The 22,028-nt window shown below is 36.2% G+C and overlaps 2 protein-coding genes across 4 annotated transcripts in view; one reads left to right on the top strand and one right to left on the bottom strand.

Moving 5' to 3' along the window:
• Positions 1-9,442, top strand: part of ITGA2 (integrin subunit alpha 2) — a 96,835-nt gene extending 87,393 nt beyond the window's left edge. The window contains exons 28-30 of the mRNA XM_079143479.1: positions 2,174-2,263; positions 4,598-4,714; positions 5,291-9,442. Of these exons, the coding sequence (XP_078999605.1) occupies positions 2,174-2,263; positions 4,598-4,714; positions 5,291-5,371 (288 nt within the window). The 3' untranslated portion in view covers positions 5,372-9,442. The remainder of the gene's footprint in view (positions 1-2,173; positions 2,264-4,597; positions 4,715-5,290) is intronic.
• Positions 7,353-21,777, bottom strand: MOCS2 (molybdenum cofactor synthesis 2). 3 transcript variants are annotated; one of them, XM_079143492.1, is made up of 6 exons: positions 21,638-21,777; positions 20,159-20,303; positions 17,219-17,346; positions 16,433-16,583; positions 15,354-15,477; positions 7,353-13,185 (listed from the first exon to the last, which is right to left on the bottom strand). In XM_079143492.1, the coding sequence occupies exons 2-6, from the start codon at positions 20,254-20,256 to the stop codon at positions 13,117-13,119; spliced, it is 570 nt and encodes a 189-aa protein (XP_078999618.1). In that variant the 5' UTR covers positions 20,257-20,303; positions 21,638-21,777; the 3' UTR covers positions 7,353-13,116. The 3 variants fall into 3 exon arrangements, with proteins under 3 accessions (XP_078999618.1, XP_078999619.1, XP_078999620.1); XM_079143493.1 differs by lacking the exon at positions 21,638-21,777 and having other exon boundaries at positions 20,159-20,327; XM_079143494.1 differs by lacking the exons at positions 20,159-20,303; positions 21,638-21,777 and adding an exon at positions 17,920-17,973.
• Positions 21,778-22,028: the final 251 nt, after the last annotated feature.

Here is a 22,028-nt window from a genome sequence, read left to right as displayed (position 1 = left end):
TGTCTCTGGAATCAAAATATTTTTGTACAGAGACATAATATAAAAAGGAGCACTGAAAAGTTACAAAAAATACAGAATTGGGACAGTTGGGAAATGAGGAGTTAAGTTTTCTTTTTGCTTGCTCTTCTGTGTTTTCTTGTTATTTGCATTTGCTTCGAAGCCCTCAGGATAGTTTTAAGTCCTCTGTGATGCGACACAAGCTGTTAGCTGCACACCCTCTAGCTGCAGCAGTTTGGGGCTCAGTTCTACCCGTAGGTCCTTGGCTCCTTGGATTTGAGGAACAAATGTTTTCATAGGAAATTTTGCCAACTGGGAAGGAAAACTGACTTTTGGACATCAAGACGCAGTCACGCCAGCTCTGTAAAAAGAGTTTGGTTTGTCTTGAGTTCATTTAAAGCTACACCATTTTAACAATAACTTTTTTTAGTACCTTCCCCATAGTTTTCAGAAACAGTAGTTCAATTTCTGGGAGCAAACTTTTTAGAAAGTGTATTATTTATTCTTTTGCAACATGCTTATGATGTTGAACTGAGAAAATCCCCTGGATAGGTATCCTGTCAAGCCCCACTGTCTCCCTCCTTCATGAAAGGTCAAGCATTTATCTTCTATCATGTTTCCAGCTATTTCAACAGCAAAGTGGATGTCTCTCAGGCCACCTGAGAGATCCAGTCTGAAATAAGAGCTCATTTCCTCTATTAGATCACATTTATGCACTGTCTTCTGTTGCCACCTTTTTTTTTTCGGATGTGGTGCAAGTCAACTTTACGTGTCAAGTAATTTGTCATGAAGTGGTTGCTCAGGCTTGCAAGCTGATGGGAGCACGGCTGCCACTGTAAGGAAAGGCCTTGATGCATGCTGGCAGGTGTGCTGCTTCCCTCTCCCAGAGGTGCAGTTGTGCCTGCCTGTACTTGTTACCTTTCCAGGATATTGTGTTCCCATAAGAGGGGCCTTCTTTGAGAATGCAGATATCTCAGCGTTATAAGAAAAATTATTTCTTCTTCACAAGGACTGTTCAACTAGTATTCAAAGCTACTTTTTAAAAAATATTTAAACCATTATCAATATTCTTAATGTTTCCCCTGTACCATATGTTTTAAGAGATCAGGGATCAGGGTTAATTTCTGATGAAATCTTCCATCTTGAGAAAATTAAGAAGAACCAGAGACTGAGCCAGTGGAAAGGAAATAAATTGCTCACTTTTTGGAATTACAGTCCCTCTCTCTGGCTCCTAGATATAGTTTAGCAGATTACCTCATGGAGTATGTTGAATCTTGTGCCCTGGTAACCAGAAAAAAAAAAAAAAAAAAAAAAAAAACTGAGTCCTAGTAGCCAGAGCATGTGAAAATAGCTCTAAAATCTGAACGTTGTATTCTATTTTACATTAAGCATCAGGCGCAAATTTTGCATTAGAATGAGAACACACCGATAATGTTTCTATTGAAGAATATATTTCTTTCACGTAACTAGATTGGGGAATGAATGTAAAGTTATTTCATATAAGGAGGTTTCTAGTAACATGAGCATAAAATATACATCCTTCCTATATGCCTACCTAATATCCAGTATTATTTCATAGAAACACTTAGATTGGGAAACCTAAAATTTTTCCTTACATTACATAACATGCCAAAAGGGTCAAGTTAGGGGCTGCTGATATGCATGACTAAGTTCAAGTGTACTTTTAAGTAGCATTATTTTACATGTGTGCCCAGAAAGAAAATCTCTTCTTTTGTTAAATGTTGGCTTTTCATTCCATTATATTACTCACTCAGGTCCATACATAAAAATACTACTTGCAATTTTCTCTCATATCTCAAGCTTCATTAAATTTTTAAAAAAATCTTAACTCTTTTCCTTACCAATTAAAAACATTTATTTTAAACCCTTGCTTTTCAATCATTTTCAAATTCAAATCACAAAGGGAGATGTTTTAACTGGCTCATGCCTGGACCCTTACCCCCCATGATTGGGTTTAATTTGTGCTGACAGGGCCCAGTCATCTAATGTTTTCAAAGTTGCCTAGCTACTCCTGATGGGCAATCCTGTTACATATGACCCGTTCAAGCGTTTGCTCTTGTCACTTTCCACCAGCAAATAAACAAATAATAAAAGTGCTGAGTTCTCTGCATTTACTGCTGCTAGAATAAAATATTTTCTTTTTTCTATTTTCCAGTCAACTTTTCAGACAGTACAGCTGACAGCAGTTGCAGAAATTGACACCCATAACCCTCAGATATATGTGATTGAAGAAAACACTGTCACGGTACGTGCACCACACCCCTCCCCAGAATTGGCAACCTATTTCTAAAAATGCAGAATAGTCATTCTTCTTATTCACATGCATATGGGTGTATCTTACTGAAACCCTGAGAGTCTGATGTTTATTATGTTGAGCTTTGGCAAAGGTGTTACCGAAGTTCAGAGATATACATTTCTTCCTCCAGGTGCCCATGTTGGCAAAGGTGACTTTCCTAGAAGTGATGATCCAGAGAAAGGCACAATATAGGTGCTCGTCTTGTTTGGGATACCATGCTGTCATTAGCACCACCAGTTTTCCTTTCTTCTGCGTTTACACAAAACCATCTAGACCTTAGGTCATAAAATCCTCGTCATGGTTCTTTAAATCATAAATTGTATTTTAGAATACTTTTTATAGAGAACTGCTGAAGCAGATCTACTAAACAAGGTATTTATTAAAGTATTTTTTAACATGGTATTTAATACATCCAGACACTGTCATTGTGTGGCATGTCCATTCATGGTCTTACATTCTAGAAAACTATAAATGCTCCCCTTGATAAAAGTGATTCTTCAGAGAAATGCATTTTCACAGAAAACAAAGGTTCTCTTTTCCAAGAGCTGGCATGGATGACTCTCTTCTGTACTGAGACCCTGGTTAGCATATGCCATTTTTAGATATGGCAAGATTTTCATGCCCAGCTAATCTTCTGGCAGAACCCTGAGCATTTTCTTCCCAAGGCTTTTGTTAGGAGTTGGAAGTCAGTTCACAACTCTGCCCCCAAGGCAGCTGGACAGCTGGCTTGGGTCCATTGCTCCAGCCCACAGATGTGGTTAAAAACGAATGGCCCATGAACTCTGGGCCTCTCAATGGCTGAGATAGAGCTCACAGCATTACTGCCCCACTCTTGTCCCAGCGGAAATGATTCCACACAATAGAGGATGCTTTTTTGCCACTGACTTAGGAACTTCAGTGAAAGCCCACACCCTCTTTTGAGAGGCTGGGCATGGAAAATTAGAAACAGAGCCAAAGGAAATGCAGACTTCAAATTCAAACTGCTATGAACTTAGCTTAGGGAAAAAGTGCTATAGATTTTTCTTAAAAGTTCACATTAGAAAAATGCAGTGTTCAAACAATATGTAAAATTCTGCTGAAGTCTTTATTTTTTAGAAAGCAATCTTAAGCATATTAATCGAAAATTCAAATTAATGACTTTCATGAACCTATTAGTTTCTCCTTTCTTGATTTTCTCTCAGCAGCACTAATAAATAACAGAGGTAAACTTTTACTTGTGTCTCTGACAGTTTTTTTGAATCCAAACAATAATGGGGTAATTTTTTGAATGATGTTTTAAACCCAAATAATAAATTGACACATTCCTCTAGGTAAATAAGTGACTATTATTTTTATTTGAATTCCAGGCCACATAAAAATCTAATACACACAGTTTTGTATTCATGGGTCAATAGAGATCCATGAACCCCGGGTTAGGGAACTCTGGAATAGAGAAGTAGGCGTATGACTGCCATTATGCTATGTACTATATGAACTTATAGTTACTTTATTCATAAATTTGTGAAAACAAAAATCCTTGTTTTAGTTTTTGAAGACACAAAGGAGGAGAAATACAGTCACCAAGGCCAGTTTCCACTTTAGCCCAACCCCTACGCTGCATGACAAGCAGCAGCTCATCTGCCACCACAACGTAACACTGTCAAATAGATAATACCTTCTTGTTTTGCTCTAAAATATAGCTAAGAATATTTTTGTGAAGGAAATCACTGATTCTTTCAACCATTAAAGGCATTAAAAGGAAGAAGAGTTTGAAGTGTTACTATTAAAACTCTTAGGACAGCTATTCCCGTCCAGTGTGACAAAGATTGCCAGGAAAGTGGGCATAAAGATTCATAAAGGCCTCAAGGATAATTTCATCACTGCAAGGTCACTTGAGCCCTGAGGTATTATTTCTACTCTTCCAACAACTGACATCAACCTTGAATGACATTTAAGAGAAATCAATTAGTTTAGAAAACTGGTAACAACATGGATTGTTCTCTGACTCCCCTGCCCAAGGCTGCTTTCATTTGGTGAGAACATGTGCCAGAAACTGCAGTTCCGATTTCATAAATCATTAGGACATCCGAGATTGTCACACATAGCCATAAAATACTGACGCAACCAAAAAGGAGAAACTAGAAAATTTGGATTTTGTAGATTTTTCCTCTAAAAATTGTTCTGCACACTGCTTAAGGAATTTCATCCTGAGCAGTTGTATCACTTCTAGAGCTGAGGATTACAGAACTGAACTAGACCATCAGTGCTAAAACTGGTTACTCAATTGTGAATGTGTATTTACAGATCCCCCTTATGATAACGAAACCTGACGAGAAAGCTGAAGTACCCACAGGAGTTATAGTAGGAAGTGTAATTGCTGGAATCCTTTTGCTGTTGGCCCTGGTTGCTGTTTTGTGGAAGGTAAAAAAAAAAAAAAAAGTTTCATATGGTAAAATGCAGGACTCCTGAAGGCTTCTGTCTTCAATTTCCCTACAAAATAGCAACTTTAAGGATTATATGGCACTGCCTCTCTCATGGGGAAAAGAAATTTGGGGCTGTTTACAGTTTCTTTCTGTCAGGTCTTTGAAAATCTGATTTTTTTTTTTAACTTCCTTTCATTCAGGGAGCTGAAGTTTTGCTCAGCTTCAATAAATCAATTCTGAGAAATTTAACTTTATGCAGTGCAGTTGAACTCTCCCTAAAATAATTTTCCTCCCTAAAGGGGTGGGAGATACCCGGTCAGCAATACTTTCTCCACACGAGCACTCTTCAGAGCCTTGGGGACTCCCAGAAGTTCCTCAGAGGAAGTGGGCAGCTTAGGGGCCAAGGGCACCATGCCAAATAAGCCAAGGGTGGAAACATTATTTTTTTTTAGTTGTGCATGTTCATTGGGTACAATGTGATGTTACTATATGGGATGTTCATTGTGTAATATTCATGTCAGGGTAATTATCACACCCAGGGGATGCTAACATTTTTATGTCATCGCCTTTACAGCTTGGCTTCTTTAAAAGAAAATATGAAAAAATGACCAAAAATCCAGATGATATTGATGAGACCACAGAACTCAACAGCTGAACCACCCAGCAGACGCCTCTGTAGTGGGAACTGGCGGCATTCCAGCCAGTTTTCTGTGATGGTGAATGGGGTTCTTCTTAAGTCCTGGTTTCTTAATATGTAATAGGTAAACTAGCTTGATATTTGAAAGAAACTGCTGGTCAGTTTGGAAGGAAGAAATTGTGGGTAGGGACTCGGAATATAAAGGGTAACACTTATTTTCTACAGGGAAGAAAAAAGCTATCTTTAAACTGGCTGGTCCAGAGTTTGCATTCTAAGGTGTATTGTGTCAGAAAGATGAAGTGCTTCCAGGCATGACGAGTCTTAAATAAATTTTAATACTTTCTCAGATTTTGGGGGGTGGGGAATACTGTCTTTAAAATGATTGATGTAAACAGCAACCCTAAGAGTGGAAGTACCCAGTATATATATTATATATAATTATATATTATACAAAGATTATATAATATATAATAATTGTTATCTATATATCATGTCATTTTGTATATTATTGTTATGTAATATATAATACTGTATATTATATAAATACATATTATATATTATATTAGGTACTTCCGTGTGTGTGTGTGTGTGTGTGTGTGTGTGTGTATAAAATTATCACCTTAAAAAGAGGGTAAAAATACTAGCACGTTGTTTTTCAATTTATGCTGCTCATCCAAAGTTGCCAGAGAAGATACTTTTAAGTGTTAATGTGGTCATTTTATGAATGACTAATGACCACATTAGTAAAAGAAGATACTTTTAAATGATAAACTTAGTAAAATTTGTCATTGGTTCATTTCAGTCCCAGACCCCAGCTGCCTCTTCGGAATCCTATCTCACATTAATTATTAAAACATGCTTGAATAACCAAAAGTTTAAAATATACCTCCTACAAAGAAATCTCGATTTAAATTGGAGACGGGGGCAGTATAAGGCCAAGGCACACAATTTTGCTTTATAACTGATTATGTAACAAATTTCTTTTCTGCAATCACTAGAAGTATTTGTTAAATTGTAAAAAGAAACATTAAAATGACCAAGTTCGAACCTGGGCTGGATGGTGTGAGCATACAAGGGGCACAGTGGAGTGTGCCAATCAAGCTCCCGCTGCAGTCCTGGGGCCATGATCCTCTTAGAGAGCAGTGGTCCTGACAGGTGCCTCCTGGAGATGACTCTTACCTCTCCAGCTCCATGTTTCAGACTTACAATCTGTTTTTACCTTTTACATTGAAGTACTGCATTGTGGGAACTGGACTTCCCTCCTGTTCTTTTTTTTTTTTTCCCCCCAGATTTTTTTAAAATAACAAATGTTTGGTAACATCCTTGTCTGCTGGAGACCCAGCCTATGCCAAAGGAAGGAGGAAATGTGCTTCTTTTAGGATGTACAATAGTTGGGACCTAGTGAATTTTTGAAAGAGGAGCAATTTCCTGGTATCCTTCTTCCCCCACTTTATGAAACACTCTCCCACCCTCTGGTTCCCAGTCTGGTAGAAGCCCCCTGCAGCCTGCCTTCCCCTCCAGTAGTTGTTATCCATCTTACTTCACCCCTCATACAAATGTCCCATGCCCTGGATGGCTGTTCCACACCAGGTTTTAAGAAGAAAAAGTCATTTGTTCAGTTTACACACCTGTGTAAATTACTGTACAAACTCAACTTCAGGGAGCTATTTTTGCTTATTGCTAAGTAAGAAAGAAAACAGGCTTAAGTAAATTTCAAACTGTTGGAATTTCAGGCAGTATAAACAGGGTAAAGTAAAACAACATCTTGGGAATCTGCAAGAAGTTAAGAGGCATTGGAAATGACCACATTAGCAGGTGCACACTCTATGCTTGTCTTGTTTCTACAGGAGTGTTTCTAGAAAGCAACTTTGTTCAAAACATTATTAAATCCCAATTCCTGAGATTCTAATTTGATCTGACTGGGATGAGGCCCAGTAATCTGCATTTTGACAAGCACCTCATCATTACATTATAAATGGACCACACTTTGTGGGACTCCACCTTCTTTTCCTCTATTTCTGAGCCTGCACATTCTCTAGACATGAAGACTTGGAGGAAAAGGGCACAGGCAAGGGCAATGGGAACCATTACATGACTAATGCTTTGGATGAGTCTTCAACTCTATGACTTCAGTGTCCTCAATATAAAATGAGAAGACTGGGCTAGAGCTCAACAGTGATGCTTTAGGTTTTAAAATTCTATTATCCACATTTCCTATAATACAAATAGACAATCTTCCATGAATGTGAGTTGGAGGAGATGTCAAAGGGAAACAGGAATTTCCCCTTGTGCATATGGTGGCCTTGGCTGCCTTACTGGCCTGGCCAGAGATAGCGCTGGACTATTTAATGACTTACTTTGTATTTGACAAAGCAAAACAAACAAGAAAAAAAAAAAAAAAAAAAAAAAAACTAGCCATAAAATGTGAGGGGCTTATAGCAAAAACAGCATAGTATTCTCTAGTGAAGCATGCCATAGCACCTGATTCTTTTAACAGCTGTGTGAACTGTTTCATTCCAACCAAATTTTTATTAAAAAAAAAAAAATGGAGGAACTAGTCTTAGGCTGACCAGGAGTATTTAAGAAATCATGTAATGACTGCATATATGCATACTATTTTTTCAATGTGATTTACAAAGAGCTATGGCACATTACTCCTTTGATTTTACTCACCTCACTTTCCTCAGATAAGGATAAGCTAAGGTGATATCACACGTTGCGTTTAAGAGCTCTAACTAGTCTTGGCTTAGGTAACCAGTCAGGATTACACAGTCTCCATGGAGTCAGTGGATTACCACAATTAAAAACTAGCCACTTGTCTCTGCACATATCACACTAGGGCAGGGTTTTCAGCCTTGGTACTATTGTTTTGGCCAGGTGGTTTTCATTGGAGTGAAGGTGGGAGGTTCTCCTATGCCTTGCAGGATGCTTAGCAGTATCCCTGGCCTCTTGAGAGGTCAGGTAGCATCCTCCCCACACAGCCATGACAATCATATAATGTCTCCAGACATTGCCAAATGACTCCCAGGAGGAGTAAATTCCTCAAGCACTTTTACACAAGTGTGAGCATTCATCCAAGAAATTAAGGGAGTAAAACAGAAGTTGTGTGTTCTATTCAACCATACTTCTGCTTGAAAAGTAAGTAAAGTGTAGGCTTAAAAGATGTCCTGTTAAAATTTCCATTTCATAAATGGTACACAGACAAGGTGTATAAAGAGTCATGAAAACTGTTAAGAGTTTCATGCTTGGCAGCCACACAAGTTTTATAAAACAGTAACATAGAAAAATAGCTTAAGAAAAAAACTGTATTGATATTTAAAATGTGCTTTACTCATTTTAGCAGCAAACTGAGAACTCCTAACTGGACTAAAATTTTTCTAGCTAGCAGTGTTATTTTTATAAAAATAGTGAAAGATATCTAAGAGAACTGTGAAGAGTAAATAAAACAAACCCAAATTTTTATAGTCACACAAGTGATTATAGATTAAACTAAGCTTTCAATTCATCTTTAAAATTTCAATTTGCATAAATAATTATATACACAACCTTTTAGTATTATGGCCAATATGTGCATTAGGAATATTCATTTTAATCAATTTGAAAAATTAAACATCTAGAGGTGAAAGATAAGCATGAGGGTAAAGGTTGAAATAAAAAGGTTAACTACCACTTTGAATTTTAAATAAAAATGTAGCCATTATGTAAATATAAAAAATATCATATGTACTTGATTTATTTTGGCAGATGAAGTCAAAATATAAATGTATATATTGCACGACTATGTTGGAACTGTATATTTTTAAAGAAGTTGTCTTTATTTCCTTTATATATGATGCATAGTCTTTGATGTGATGTTTGCTTTTTATAATTAATATGTGTTTTGCCTTCTTCCTCTCCACCAAAATTACAAAAATGAATGTATCCATTTTGTACATCAAGTTGCACAAGTCATTTGATTTAACCAGAATGCTAATCAACCACAACTAACTTAATGACTTTTCTCATATCAAAGCATGAGAACACAAAAGAAAACCACTTTTTTTCATACCATATTATTGAATATCATTTATTAAAATTGTTTTGAATATACAGCTATTTTCTTTTGGTTTTTATTGTTATATGTTATACATTTCACTGTATTTATTTTATGGATTCATTTTGCTTCAGAACACATTCAAGATTCAATTTAAAAAGACTTAAGGATATAACTAGCCACAGTTGTCTGGACTTATAAGAACAAAACCCAGCCAAACTGCTGCAACATCCAAAAGCAGAGTTATAAGTATAACTGAAAAAAATAATTTAGGTGGTACCAGGAGGGGTTAAGTACTTTTATTTTAAAAGTTAAATATACTGAAGAATTAAAACAAGATATGCATTGATCTACAGACTGCCATCATTGTATACAATGGTACACTAGTGCAAAGTTTGAGTAGAACATCCATGTGTGCTGCCATTTGTATCAGTACACAGAAGTCTCTTGCTCCTGTCAGGCATGCTGTGACATGCCTCTGTGCCCATCTCGTTGTAGTGAAACATCTATGGGCAGCTTACTGCAGAACAACTACCAATACATGTGGCATCTATCTCACATTAAAATACAATGTTAGATAAAAAAGAGCATTAGTTGTTTTTCACAGAGCTAGTTAGGAAACACCTGTATTAAAGCTACTGCTTTGTCCCATGAAGTTCATTGGAAAATAATTTCATATTTGCTCATTTTAAAGGTAATTCATTTTATTTATTCTATATTGTTAAAAACTACAAACAGTATTTTTTTTAAATTTCTTCTCATCCTATCATAACTCTTTAATATTTTAAAGTAAGATACCAATGAAAAATTGGACTTCATCTTACACAAAATTTTCACTGAAGGGCCACTCCAGTCTTACTTTAAAGAAAATGGCTACTAAAGTGAACTTTTTCATGCAAAATAAAATCAAAGATTCAAGTTGTTCTTACTATAGCCCTGGCTCTGTCACCCTCTGCTGGATGATACACCTAACTACAGCCACAGTTCGTCACTACTGTAAGAAAGATCCTAATACCCTAAATGCTCAGTAACTATATCATACGTCATAGTATGAAAGTGGGAACAGAAGTGGAGGAGACAAGTTCATCTACCCACTCAGTCATTTATCCAGATGCTTTTTCACATTTTAAACACTACAATTATAAATGTGTCAGGTATGTTTAATTTGGGACAGGATATATAACACTGGTAATTCATTAGTCATTCAACAAATATTTAATGACACACGTTGTACATCAAGTATCACTAAGTACCACAACAAAATAAAATAAGAGTAAGGGACAGGATTCCAGTTTTTAAAAAGGTAGTCAGAAAAGCTCTCTAAGGAAGGAAACATTTAATCAGAGACTGAAATAAGTAGAGGAAGCTGACAATGGGGACCTCTGAAGTAAGAGTAATCTAGAAAGGACAGGTGAAGTTTCTGAAAAGCAGAAATATTCTACCAGCACCATTCACCACAAAGCAGCAAACCTTCAGCAAGATGGGAGGTGAGGGGCAGAACAGGACCCTACAGTGTGGAACTGTGGGCCATGGTGAGGACTGTGAGATCCAAGGATGTGATTAACTATGAGAAGGCCCTGACTAATCGACATTGGAGAGGGAAGCATGGTAGCAGGATTATCAGCAGGCCAAACAAATCCACAATCACAAGAAGCAGATTGGAGAATCCAGGAATCCAGATTCATTTTCAGGGACCTGAAACCAATACCCAAGCTACTGCCTTCTTAATCACCATTTCTCAAAAACTACCTAAGATACACTCAAAAGACAAAAATGTCCAGAGAACACATCACTAATTGAACATCAGCTGGTCTTTCACATATGATAACATTTTTCAATATTTTAAAAATACTGGAAGCATAAATATGAATTTCTCACTTCTTGAATGAATTCACCTACCAATCACATAGAGCTCCAAGATGACCTTGAAAATCTTGCAGACAAGTTGCTTAAAGGCTGATTTTTTGTTTTAGGTTGCTCTTTTAATTAGTTGTACAGTCAAGATGCAAAAGTTATGTGTCAGAATACCAGCCCCTTAACTCAGCCACTCCTAAGGAAGTAAGGATTAATGAAGATTCTATTTAAGCCCAGTTGCAATGCACTAAAACCTTCAAAAATATTTCCAGATTCAGCATGCTCCAGGTGAAATCTTTCACTTCTGTATATACCTCATATTAACATAATAAACACTGTGTTAACAACATGGGTGTAGAAAAATCTACTGCAGAGTGGCCCATAACACTGTAACTATAAGCTTTCAGATGCCACGCAACAGACTTCATCCAATACCAGGTCCCTGATCTCAGTGGGGGCAGGAGACAGCTCCAGGAAAGGAGAGGAAGGCGCCGAGCTGAAAGGGTAAGCCGAGACCAGACTAACCTAGTTCAGTGAGGAAGTGCCACCAGGTTTGTCTGTCTTCCCAGGGTCCTTCTAGCTCACTCTCCAGACAGGCCAAGGTACAAGAGCTAAGTAACAAGAGATTCCTAAAGTGGATGTGGCTATCCTGTAGATCCCAGCCAGAGAGTGCATGCAGACTCTTCCTTGTGATATTTCTTGGAAGACAAGGATGGGTGTCTGGCACAGAACAGATATTCAATATGTATTTGTTGAATAAATGAGTTCCTTAGATAAGAATTGTTTTCACCAGATATAATAGGATTACTAGTTTTCTTATTTTTCACAGAAACTAGGAAAACTCTCAAACTAATTGTCTGAATTGTCTGAAAGTACTGTTTTTGTTCTTGATATGCAAATGCTAATTTTATGATGATGCCAATTGCCCAAAGTACACCAACATTTTATCACTTTAAGAACTCTAAGAGTATGCGTGTATCCTCAACAAAGCCGGAAAATTTTTTCACAAAAAAATTGCATAGGATTTATATATTCAAATCAAGATACCATATATAAGTTGACTAATCAAAAATGTGATCATTATTTAGTATGAGAAGGAAAACTATCCTGAAAATGCTTTAACAAATAATCATATAATTTCTCTTATATTAATTTCCTTAATACGATTTCTTTAAATAGCTATGGGTCAAATTTTAAAAAACACCTAACATTTTAACACAAACCAACAAGGTGCCGCTAATTAGGTTACTAGCTCAGTTCAATAATTTTATACTGACTTGTACATTGATAAATATTAATAACTAATAGAACAGAATATTATGGTATAATTAAAGATTCTAAAATACTATAAGTCTTCATAATATAAACTATTTTAGGTATTATCACTGAATTTTAAAAAACAAGAAATTTTAACTTTTTTAAATCATGGGTTTAAGTTTATTTTTTAAAATATATACAGTTCTGAGAATATATAATATACAATATCAAAATTGACAAAGACTTTCCAGTTCAACCACTATTTCCACAATATACCCTGACATTAAAACCATCAATGCACTGGCATGGAAGAGGGCTCTCTGAGACAGCTGAAGTTGTGAGGAGGGGCACACCTCAATGAGAATTGAGTTACAATTGAAAATTAGTCACTGAAGAACATATTATACTACAGACATCTCTCAATTATCCCAGTTCTACCCCATTGGTAGTTCCAAATAACCCCTCATCCTACACACCCACTTACTTTGCTTTTTCTACCATTTTCCCACAGGTACAACCTATGAACTATCTTAATTTGTGGAGAACAAAGATTAAAAATGTGATCAACAATAGAAGTTCACCAAATTTATAATTCAGCACTCTAAAAAAACATAAGTGATTAGCTGTTGGTTGCCCAAAAGCATTCTTTGTTCCTTTTCCAAGATGATGATGATTCTTCATATAGTTCCTAAAAAACAGAACCATAATAGGTACTCAAAATAGACCATTTTAATAAATGTGAAATAAAATATATCTGAATAAATTAAGACAAATGAATAACACATCTACTCCAACCGGCTTCTCTTTTTAATAATCCAATGCACATTTTTACATAAAGCACTGAAAGTAGAAAACTGATACACAAGTTCCCTACACTTAAGGACTCCAATTTCAATTGGGGGAATGAGAGTCCAGAAGCTCTACCAAGACAAGGAGGGAATAAGTAATGAATTCCACATGGACCACGACAAGAGACATCAGGGGTTAGATTATGCATGGGAAGATGGAAAGTTGTTAGTTTTAAACATTTTTTAATTTCCAAACACACCTACTACCTTACATTGCTAAGTAGTACACTTTTCCAAAGGGAAATGGGATATTCCATTAGCTGTGAAACAGCTAATACACTCTGGTGTGAACTGCTCAGTGCAGTACGAGCCTACATGCAGCCCCCTGGCTTCCTTGTATCTCAGGCAATCTCCAAGCCTAGAGGTTAGACTGAGACTAGATTTCAGACACCTGCAGAAGGAGGGGGAAGAACACTGCTTTCTCTTCTCACTCTAGTCAGAACCCATCTGGAAGGGAATTCAAAGTCAACTGTTGTTAAGTTCATTCACTGTAGTTTTCACCTCTAGGATCTCACTTTTTAAAAAAATTGTTTGAATTATTTCAATTTCTTTGTTAAATTTTCTGATAAATTTCTGAATTTCTTTTCTGAATTCTCTTGGAGCTGAGTTTCCTAAAAAAAAAAAACAACCATTCTGAATTCCTGGCCTGAAAGTTCTCTCAATTCCATCTAATGAGGATCAGGCACTGGCATCCTGTTGGTTCCATTAGGTGAGATCATCATTCGCTGTTTAAGTTCTTAACTCTCATGGACATATATCACTGAATACCTGCAATTCCCCCAACCCTCTACAGAGAGAGAAAAGCAATTCAAAAAGCCAGCTGGTCCTTATTCCAACTCCTGCCTCTTTCCCTCACTTTCTGGGGCTACCCCCTTATCAACTTTCTGTCAGCTCACTGTGAACTCATTCCTCCTTGGTAAAGAAAGCCATCACTGGAAGCTCATTTGAAATGCTTTTCCTACCTCTCCTTCTTCCAGAGCCTGCCTCAGTCTCTGTAAAAATGGTGACTTCCTTGTTCATAGCAAAGGAACAATACATCTGAGCTTTACTAAGCTTCTCTCTTTCACATATCCTATCCTTTAATACCCAAGTATTTCCAAAAATCTGAAACCTAATAATAAATTTCAGATTTTATTCAGAAAATAAGAACATGAAACTCCTCAGGCCCTGGCTCAGAGTTCAACTTGTTCATTTTTCCTACTGACTGAGGTCAGAGGCTCCTGGAAGGACAGAAGGCTCACCCTTTAAAGCCCTGGCCCTCTCCTCTCCTCTGCTCTTCTTATTCACTGAGCTGCTCATTAATTCCTCAGCTATGCCAACAGCCATAGTGCTATGGGCAATTCTGGGGTTAGAAATATAATCACATGTTTATAAGTACAGAACAATGCCACTGTTAATGCTCCTACAGCAGGGGAGAAATTAGAGGCGTTTAGAATGCTCTATTTAAACAGAAAAATGCTTGTGCTTGGTTTGACTTATTGACAAAAAATAAGCTATGATTTCCTATTTATATTTTTAAATTCACTCACTATGAATTTCTCAGAGACAGCAATGTCTAACCCTTTTATTTATTTCTTTTCTAAAAAGAAGAAATAGGAAAAGGTTCTTTTGCCTTGAGGAATTTCTATTTTAGCCATTGCCTATGTAGCCAGACAGCATGTCCCACTCTGCAAAAGAAAGATCCTCTAATTGAAGGGAATTCTACTTCCAGGGAAATGACTTTACCCATGAACCCCAGAGAATACTGCCACCTAGAAATTCTAACTGCTCCCACTTGTTGGGCTTGTTGTGTGCCATGCAATCTTTGTGGCATATATTTGTCAAGCTTAACCAAACTTGGAAAGGAGATATTACATAAATGTGCTATTTTACACATAAACAAGGTTCAATAATGAAGGAAAGTGCGTAAGTGCAAATGCTGTATGTTCTCCTAATCCCTGTGCTTTATTAAAGAATTCCTAAGAAAAATCATGTCCACATGGCAAAATGAGGCAACTTTCTGACCTACCTTTTTCCATATGGGCACCCTGGCTTTTAAAGTGTCAATGGCATAGGTCACAGCTTCAAGGGATGCAGCCCTGTGGGCTGAGGACACAGCAATAATTATGCTTGCTTCAGACACTGGAACCAAACTTTAAAAAGATGAAGAAAAAAATTTATCATCACCTCTTAATCTACATGTAGGAAAAAAAATCCAGTTATAGGCTAGAACTATATAGTAGTTCTATTTTAAACATCCAATTTAATTGGAAAACAGTAACTCATTTCAGTGGCATTCAGCAGAGAGGATGAGGAGGCTGATCTTGTGGCAAATTTGTTAGCAACTATCCACAAAACCCCTTTTTTGGGGACCAAGAAAAAAAGGAGTCCTTTTGTTGACTCAAATATCTGACTATAACAAGTAAGGCACACTGCCAGTGTTACACAGTTACCACATGATAAGTATAAAATAGAATATAAAGTTACACAGTTACACATGATAACCCCTAAAGTTACACAGTTACCACATGATAAGTATAAAATAGAATATAAATAATAAATAGCAATCAATATTAAGCAATAGGATTGATTGTGCTTGTTATTAATAAAATTACTGGTTATTAATGAAATTATAATTAATAACAAAATAACAACTAACATGACACATGTAGTTTTAATTGCTGGATTCTTTTTAAAGCCAAGCCTTGCACTTTACTCTTTTTAGTTTTACAAAAAGGCAAATTACTTCAATGACTTCGTATCTATAACAAACTCTTATATAAAAGAGAGTGCAGACCATAAAACAACTCTCAAAAGACCTCAAGGACTTTAGTATACATTGACAGAGTCACTTAGCCCCAGGGTCTGAAATTCTTGGCACATTTGCACTTTATTAAAGCAAAAGAGGCAGCAAGGGCTCTCCCAAAATTACATCCCAACAAGTAGCCTTAAAGATACTGGGAGCTATCTTCACTATCCTCCAGAAAAATACTCAAAGCTTCCTCTTACGGTAACACAGGCTTCCTAAGAAAGATTACAGAATCAGCAATTCGTACAAAAGTGGAAAACAAGCATGCCCAACTTTATAAATGGTAAAGAAAATCATACCCAAGTCTATGGAACACTGCTATGTGCTTGACTGGCCATTTCTGCCTAATGTCACTACAAATTTTTCTGATTTCATTTTCTGCCATTGGTAGATATGCTTCATATTCTAAGCTAATGACTTTTTTTCCTTCAAAGTTATTTCTTGTAGTCCCTAAAAAAAGAAGAAAAGAAAGAAAGGAAAAGAAAATCAGAAAACAACTCCACACAATTAAGATTTTCCCCTACAACAGAAATAGCATATTAACAGAATTTAAAAGGATTATGTTTGAGTTGTAAATAAACAGCATACAGTTTGTCTGACAATTACTTTTAAATTTCCTAAGAACAAAACTTGATGAGGAAAATGAAACAGAATTATCCCAAAGATGTCGAGGAAATAAGATAACACTGATTAAGCAAGCTTACTGAAAACATTTATATGACAAAACAGGCTATATTTGTCTTCTGAATAACAGCTAGCATTTGACATTTAAAAGGAAAAATTGCGGGGGGGGGGGGTTCTGCAATTTTAATCAAGTATGTGTTTTACTCAGCATTTAGAAAATACACAATTTTCTCTCTAGAAATGACTTCTATCATACCATTTTTAGGCCTGGTAATTTGACATAGGTTAATCTGAAGTTACTAAAATAAACAAAATGAAAACTAAAACAATTTCTACCCACTTTCATGGGTAATCTTGGTTTACTGCTCCAAGTCTTCCAACTATTAATGCTGAACAGGAACAGCCCTTACTGATTTCTACTGTCCCATGCAGTCAACAGACGCTGTGAAAATACAACTCACCTACAAACAGGGATACTGCACCACAGAGAGGAGATACCACCAACTGGGAGACATGATCCACAGAAAGTTTCTCAGCAGTGAACTTTATTATGTCTTTAGATGTCTCTTCAACTTTGTCCATATCTTTTCTAGAAATAAGACATTAGGAAACCTTAACACAAATACTGGAAGCAAAATGCTCAACTTATAGACTGTTTCTATTTATATTTTCTCTACATCAGATGTGTTAGGAAACATGATTTGATCTGAGTGATAAATAAAAGTATAAAATTTTAGTAAAACTGTTATGTTCATAAATATCCCTAATGAACCAGACATTGTGTAAAAAGGAATTCAACACTAGCTTGATCACTGAAGTGTAACACAGCTCCTGTGTCAATTTTTTGCAACTCTGCAGTTGCTACCTCTATCTCCATCATGGGATAGTCTAAAGATTACCACCTTTGCCTTCATTCACATAGCCTCTAACCACTACGTAACCAAGCGCCATACCAGACTGCCTTTTCCTTTATCCAAAAAGAAGACAGAGCAGTAGTGATGGTGACTCCCACGGGAATTAGGTTGCTTTCATACCCTGGTACAATCCCAGTTCAATGATAGAGGAAATAGGGAATAAGCTACACACCTTTTCTCCAGGTGTGGTGCAAAGTCTTTTGCCATGCACTTTGCATTTAATTAATCAAACAGTATTACACACTCACCAAGGGTCAGAGACTGTGACATTAGTTACAGAGCAGGGAGGAAAATCACAGGCTCCTGTCTTCAGGGTGCTTGTATCCCAATGGAAGAAACAAAGCCATAAAGAAGAATCACAAATGGGGATAACTTATGGAAATAAACAGGTTCTGAGACAGAGTATGGGAGCTATTAGAGAAAAGGGATCCCAATGGTCTCCTGCAAGAGGTAACATTTAAAGGGGAGACCTGGAAGACAAGATGGTGGCATATGATAAAATGGTACAGGTCCCCAGGCAAAGAAAGGGACGGGCAAATGTGAAGCTTCTTGAACCAGAAAGAGTTTGACACACTCAGAACCACCAGGAGGCCTAAGCACAGTGAGCAAAGGAGAGAGGACAACCTGAGGCCAGACAGAGAGGTAGGACCTTGCAGACCCTGAGAAGTATCATTACAAATCCTGGATATTTCACCTTAATTGAAAAATAAAAGGAAGCTCAGAGAAATTATGGATTCTTCAAGGTGCTGAAAATCTAATTTATGTTTCCCTAACTCCTTTTAACTTCTGAAAAGTACAATTACCATATGCCACTAGTTTCCAAGGCGTTTCATCTGCTGTACATGCCACAGAAGCTTCTTGCACCTGTTTTTCTTGCAGTTAAACATAGATAACCAAAATAGGGTATTTGTTTTCCAAACCATACTACATACTCATAACTTTTTATCGTGTGAGACCACTAAAACCCAGCTAGAAGATTCTAAAATTTCAAACATAGATCCTGACAAAAACACCCGAATAATATACAGTGCTGTTGAGTAATCTAATCTTTCCAAAGAACAGTTACAGTACAGTCACTACAAACACATGAACACACACACACACACACACACACACACACACACACACACACACCTTTAATGGCAGTCTATTGTCTTCTGAATAAATCCCAAGCTCTGAAAAATAGCATTTTAGAATCTTCTGAAATCACAGTGGTGATATGGTAATGACAGTGTACGTATAAAACTGAGATGCATATCTAACAAAGACATTTCCAGATGGTAGGTATGGGAAAGGTCCCTAAGTGTAGACATGCTGGGCAATCCACTCCACAGACTGTGCAATTTTTTGTGGCACTGCCCTCTGAGAAAGTTGGGGAAAATGGGGAAAAATTTAAATAGGAGTCCTTGGCTTGTTCGTTTCTCTAATGGAACCAAGGATTTGCCATTGTGTAGGATATTTACTATTGATTTTGGATAAAAGCCCTATCAAAGTCAAATCTTTTTTCTTTCTTAAGAGATTTTAATCAGGGATGACTGCTAATTTCTACCTATTTATTCTTCAGTTCGCAAAAAAGTAAGTTTCATTCTATTTACACCTAAGAAAAGCAAGATATCTCTCACTATATTGAAGAGTGTTCTTAGACTTTAACCTACCCCAACATGGATTAAATTGCTTGGAAAGACTAAGATTTAGTAGATGTCATGGAGCCACCTACAACACACACAGCTATAATGAGCTGTTCCTTATATCTCAACAATGGTAAGGTTATTTTCAGGCACAGTGATCTTTTGACCTTCTAGCTGTGCAATTTGTTTACATTTCTTCCTTGCAAAAAGCTATTATCTAGTATTATTATTAAGTACATTTGTTTAAAAAAAAATAAGTACAGAGTTCAATAATATGAATTCAAATTTGGCTCTGCCACTTATTAGATATGTGACCAAAGACAATTTTTTTTAACTTCTCTGAATTTCAGTTTTTCCACCAGTAAATTATGTATATTAACACTTTGAAGTCTAGCACTGTGCCCAATGCACATAAGATCTCAATAAAATATGTTAAATGAATGTAATGATCACATGTGAACTGCTTAAAATAGAGCTGACGAAAAAATGGTAGAGAAGTATTTAAAACTGCACTAAGAAACAGCTAGAGAATCAGTAAACAGCTGGTACAAGCCAGGTGCCAGTGGCCCATACCTGAAATCCCCAGTGGCTTGGGAGGCTGAGGCAGGATTACGAGTTCAAAGCCAACCTCAGCAATTTAGCAAGGCCCTAAGCAACTTAGGGAGATACTCTTAAATTAAAAAATAACAAGGGCTAGGGAAGAGGCTCAGGGGTTAAGTGCCCCTGGGTTGTTCAATCCCTGGCCAAAAAAAAAAAATTGGTGCAATTACAAAGAATATACCGTAACAACAAACATCCAAGTTATCATCTGTATGATGCTCCTCCAGAAGACTGGTTAAGAAAAACAAATCTCACATACCTAGATGGCTCAAAAGTACTACCCTCCACTAATTGGGGGGATAATGGCAATTTCGTCTCCTGGTTGAAGGAGGAGGAGTTGGTCTCCCAGCTCCACATATTCTTGACGAACTGCAAATATCACCTGATTTCTAACATCAGCCAATCTGAAGGAGAAAAGGTCTGGTTAGAAGTATCAAGGTGTGATACATCTATACATCTATAATTAAATATATATATATATAATTAAATATATATATATAAATGTATAAATATAAATATATAGGTGTGATACAGCTCTAATTAAAGACAATGCATAAATATTACTGTATGAAACATCACCTGCAAAGTTACTAATTAACTCATACTCTTTGGAGAAAGGATCTAACCACTGAAGAACACACTTATTCATTGCAAAGAACACATTAAAATGCTAACAACCCTTTAATGAATGCTGTGAACATACAAAAACTAGACTAGTGGCAACATTCAAACTAGGTCAAAAAAATTTTTCAGGACATGGGCTTTCCACTGGTCTTTGGTCTAAGTATACTAAGTGAAACTAGGAAGTTTCCCATAAAATCAGATTTCTCCCCAAAGCAGGTTAAAGGTAAAATAGTACAGAAGCCTCAATAGTTTCACTGATAGAGCTTTTAAGGACAATTTAGGAAATCAAGAAAGGAGGTTTCCTTCTGAACACATGATGTCCAGTCTTTGTGTATACTGTTTATGTTACTGGGGATCAAATCCAGGGCCTCATTTAGCACTCTACCACTGAGTAGTACCCCCGGCCCTATGAAGTCTTTCTTTTTTTTTTTAACGTAGCCCTAGGACTTCCAATCTACACAGACTTCAGTGGCACTATTAATACTCCTGGAACATTCTCAAATAAGTCACTTCCATTTTTTTGTTCCAAAAAAAATTTGAGGTAAGAATGACAGCAGTATAATAATTATTGGTTTTCAAGAACCTAGGAAAACAAATCAAATATTGCAAAACTCAATTCCAGTTTGTTGTAACTCATTTTTCTTTTAATATTAGAAATTTCTATTTTGAGTGTTCTAAAGAGGGAAAAAGGACAAATAAGATTATAGAACACATTTTTAAACAGAACTGTAAAACTTTGATTTAGTGTTATAAAAATGCAGAATCTACATTTTTTAATATCTTCTAAATTATGAAAGTAATTATAGATTGCATAATCATGTCTGTCTGGGAGTATCCCAGTTCACTGTGCCTTTTAGTAAATTTCCTTTAACTTTCCATTAAGAAATGAGCATTTCTAACTATCAGAGTTTAAGTTTTCAGGAATAGCTCCAGAAAAATATAACTAAAAATCCTTTTTGATATTACACATGGAAATCAAAATTAACCATTTTTATTTTTACCTACACAATACTATATGAAAATTACATTTTACCTATGTAATACTATATGAAATATTTATATTTTACAATATTAAAAAGTATTAATCACATGCATTCTACAAATTTTTAATTACCCAGGATGCCGAGCTTCTATTTCTTTCCACAGTTGCAATGCTTTTATTTCTTGTGGCACGGAAATGGTCTCTGAACGAACTCCTGCTATTTCAGCACTTTTTGCAAAATATAATACTTCAACCTGAAAAAAATAATTTTAATAACTCACAGTCCTTTTCTGAAGGTTCACACTGATGTTTTCTCATTTTCCAAATGTATTATTTTAATAAAAGACAATTTTTATGTTAGAGAAAATTAAATAACCCATAAAAAAGCAGTATATCTATGTTTTAAACACAACTCAGTAATTTCTGGGTGGTTTTTGATTTTACAAACTTAAGCATGACATAATTAAAATCCTAAGTAAGTCTCCTTAGGAAACATTAAGCCTGTATTCAGTTGACATCAAAT

This window comes from Sciurus vulgaris (genome assembly GCF_902686455.1).
Source record: "Sciurus vulgaris genome assembly, chromosome: 6".
NCBI lineage: Eukaryota > Metazoa > Chordata > Mammalia > Rodentia > Sciuridae > Sciurus > Sciurus vulgaris.
The sequence above is the reverse complement of the archived record's forward strand: the minus strand, read 5'-3'. Positions and strand labels throughout refer to the sequence as shown.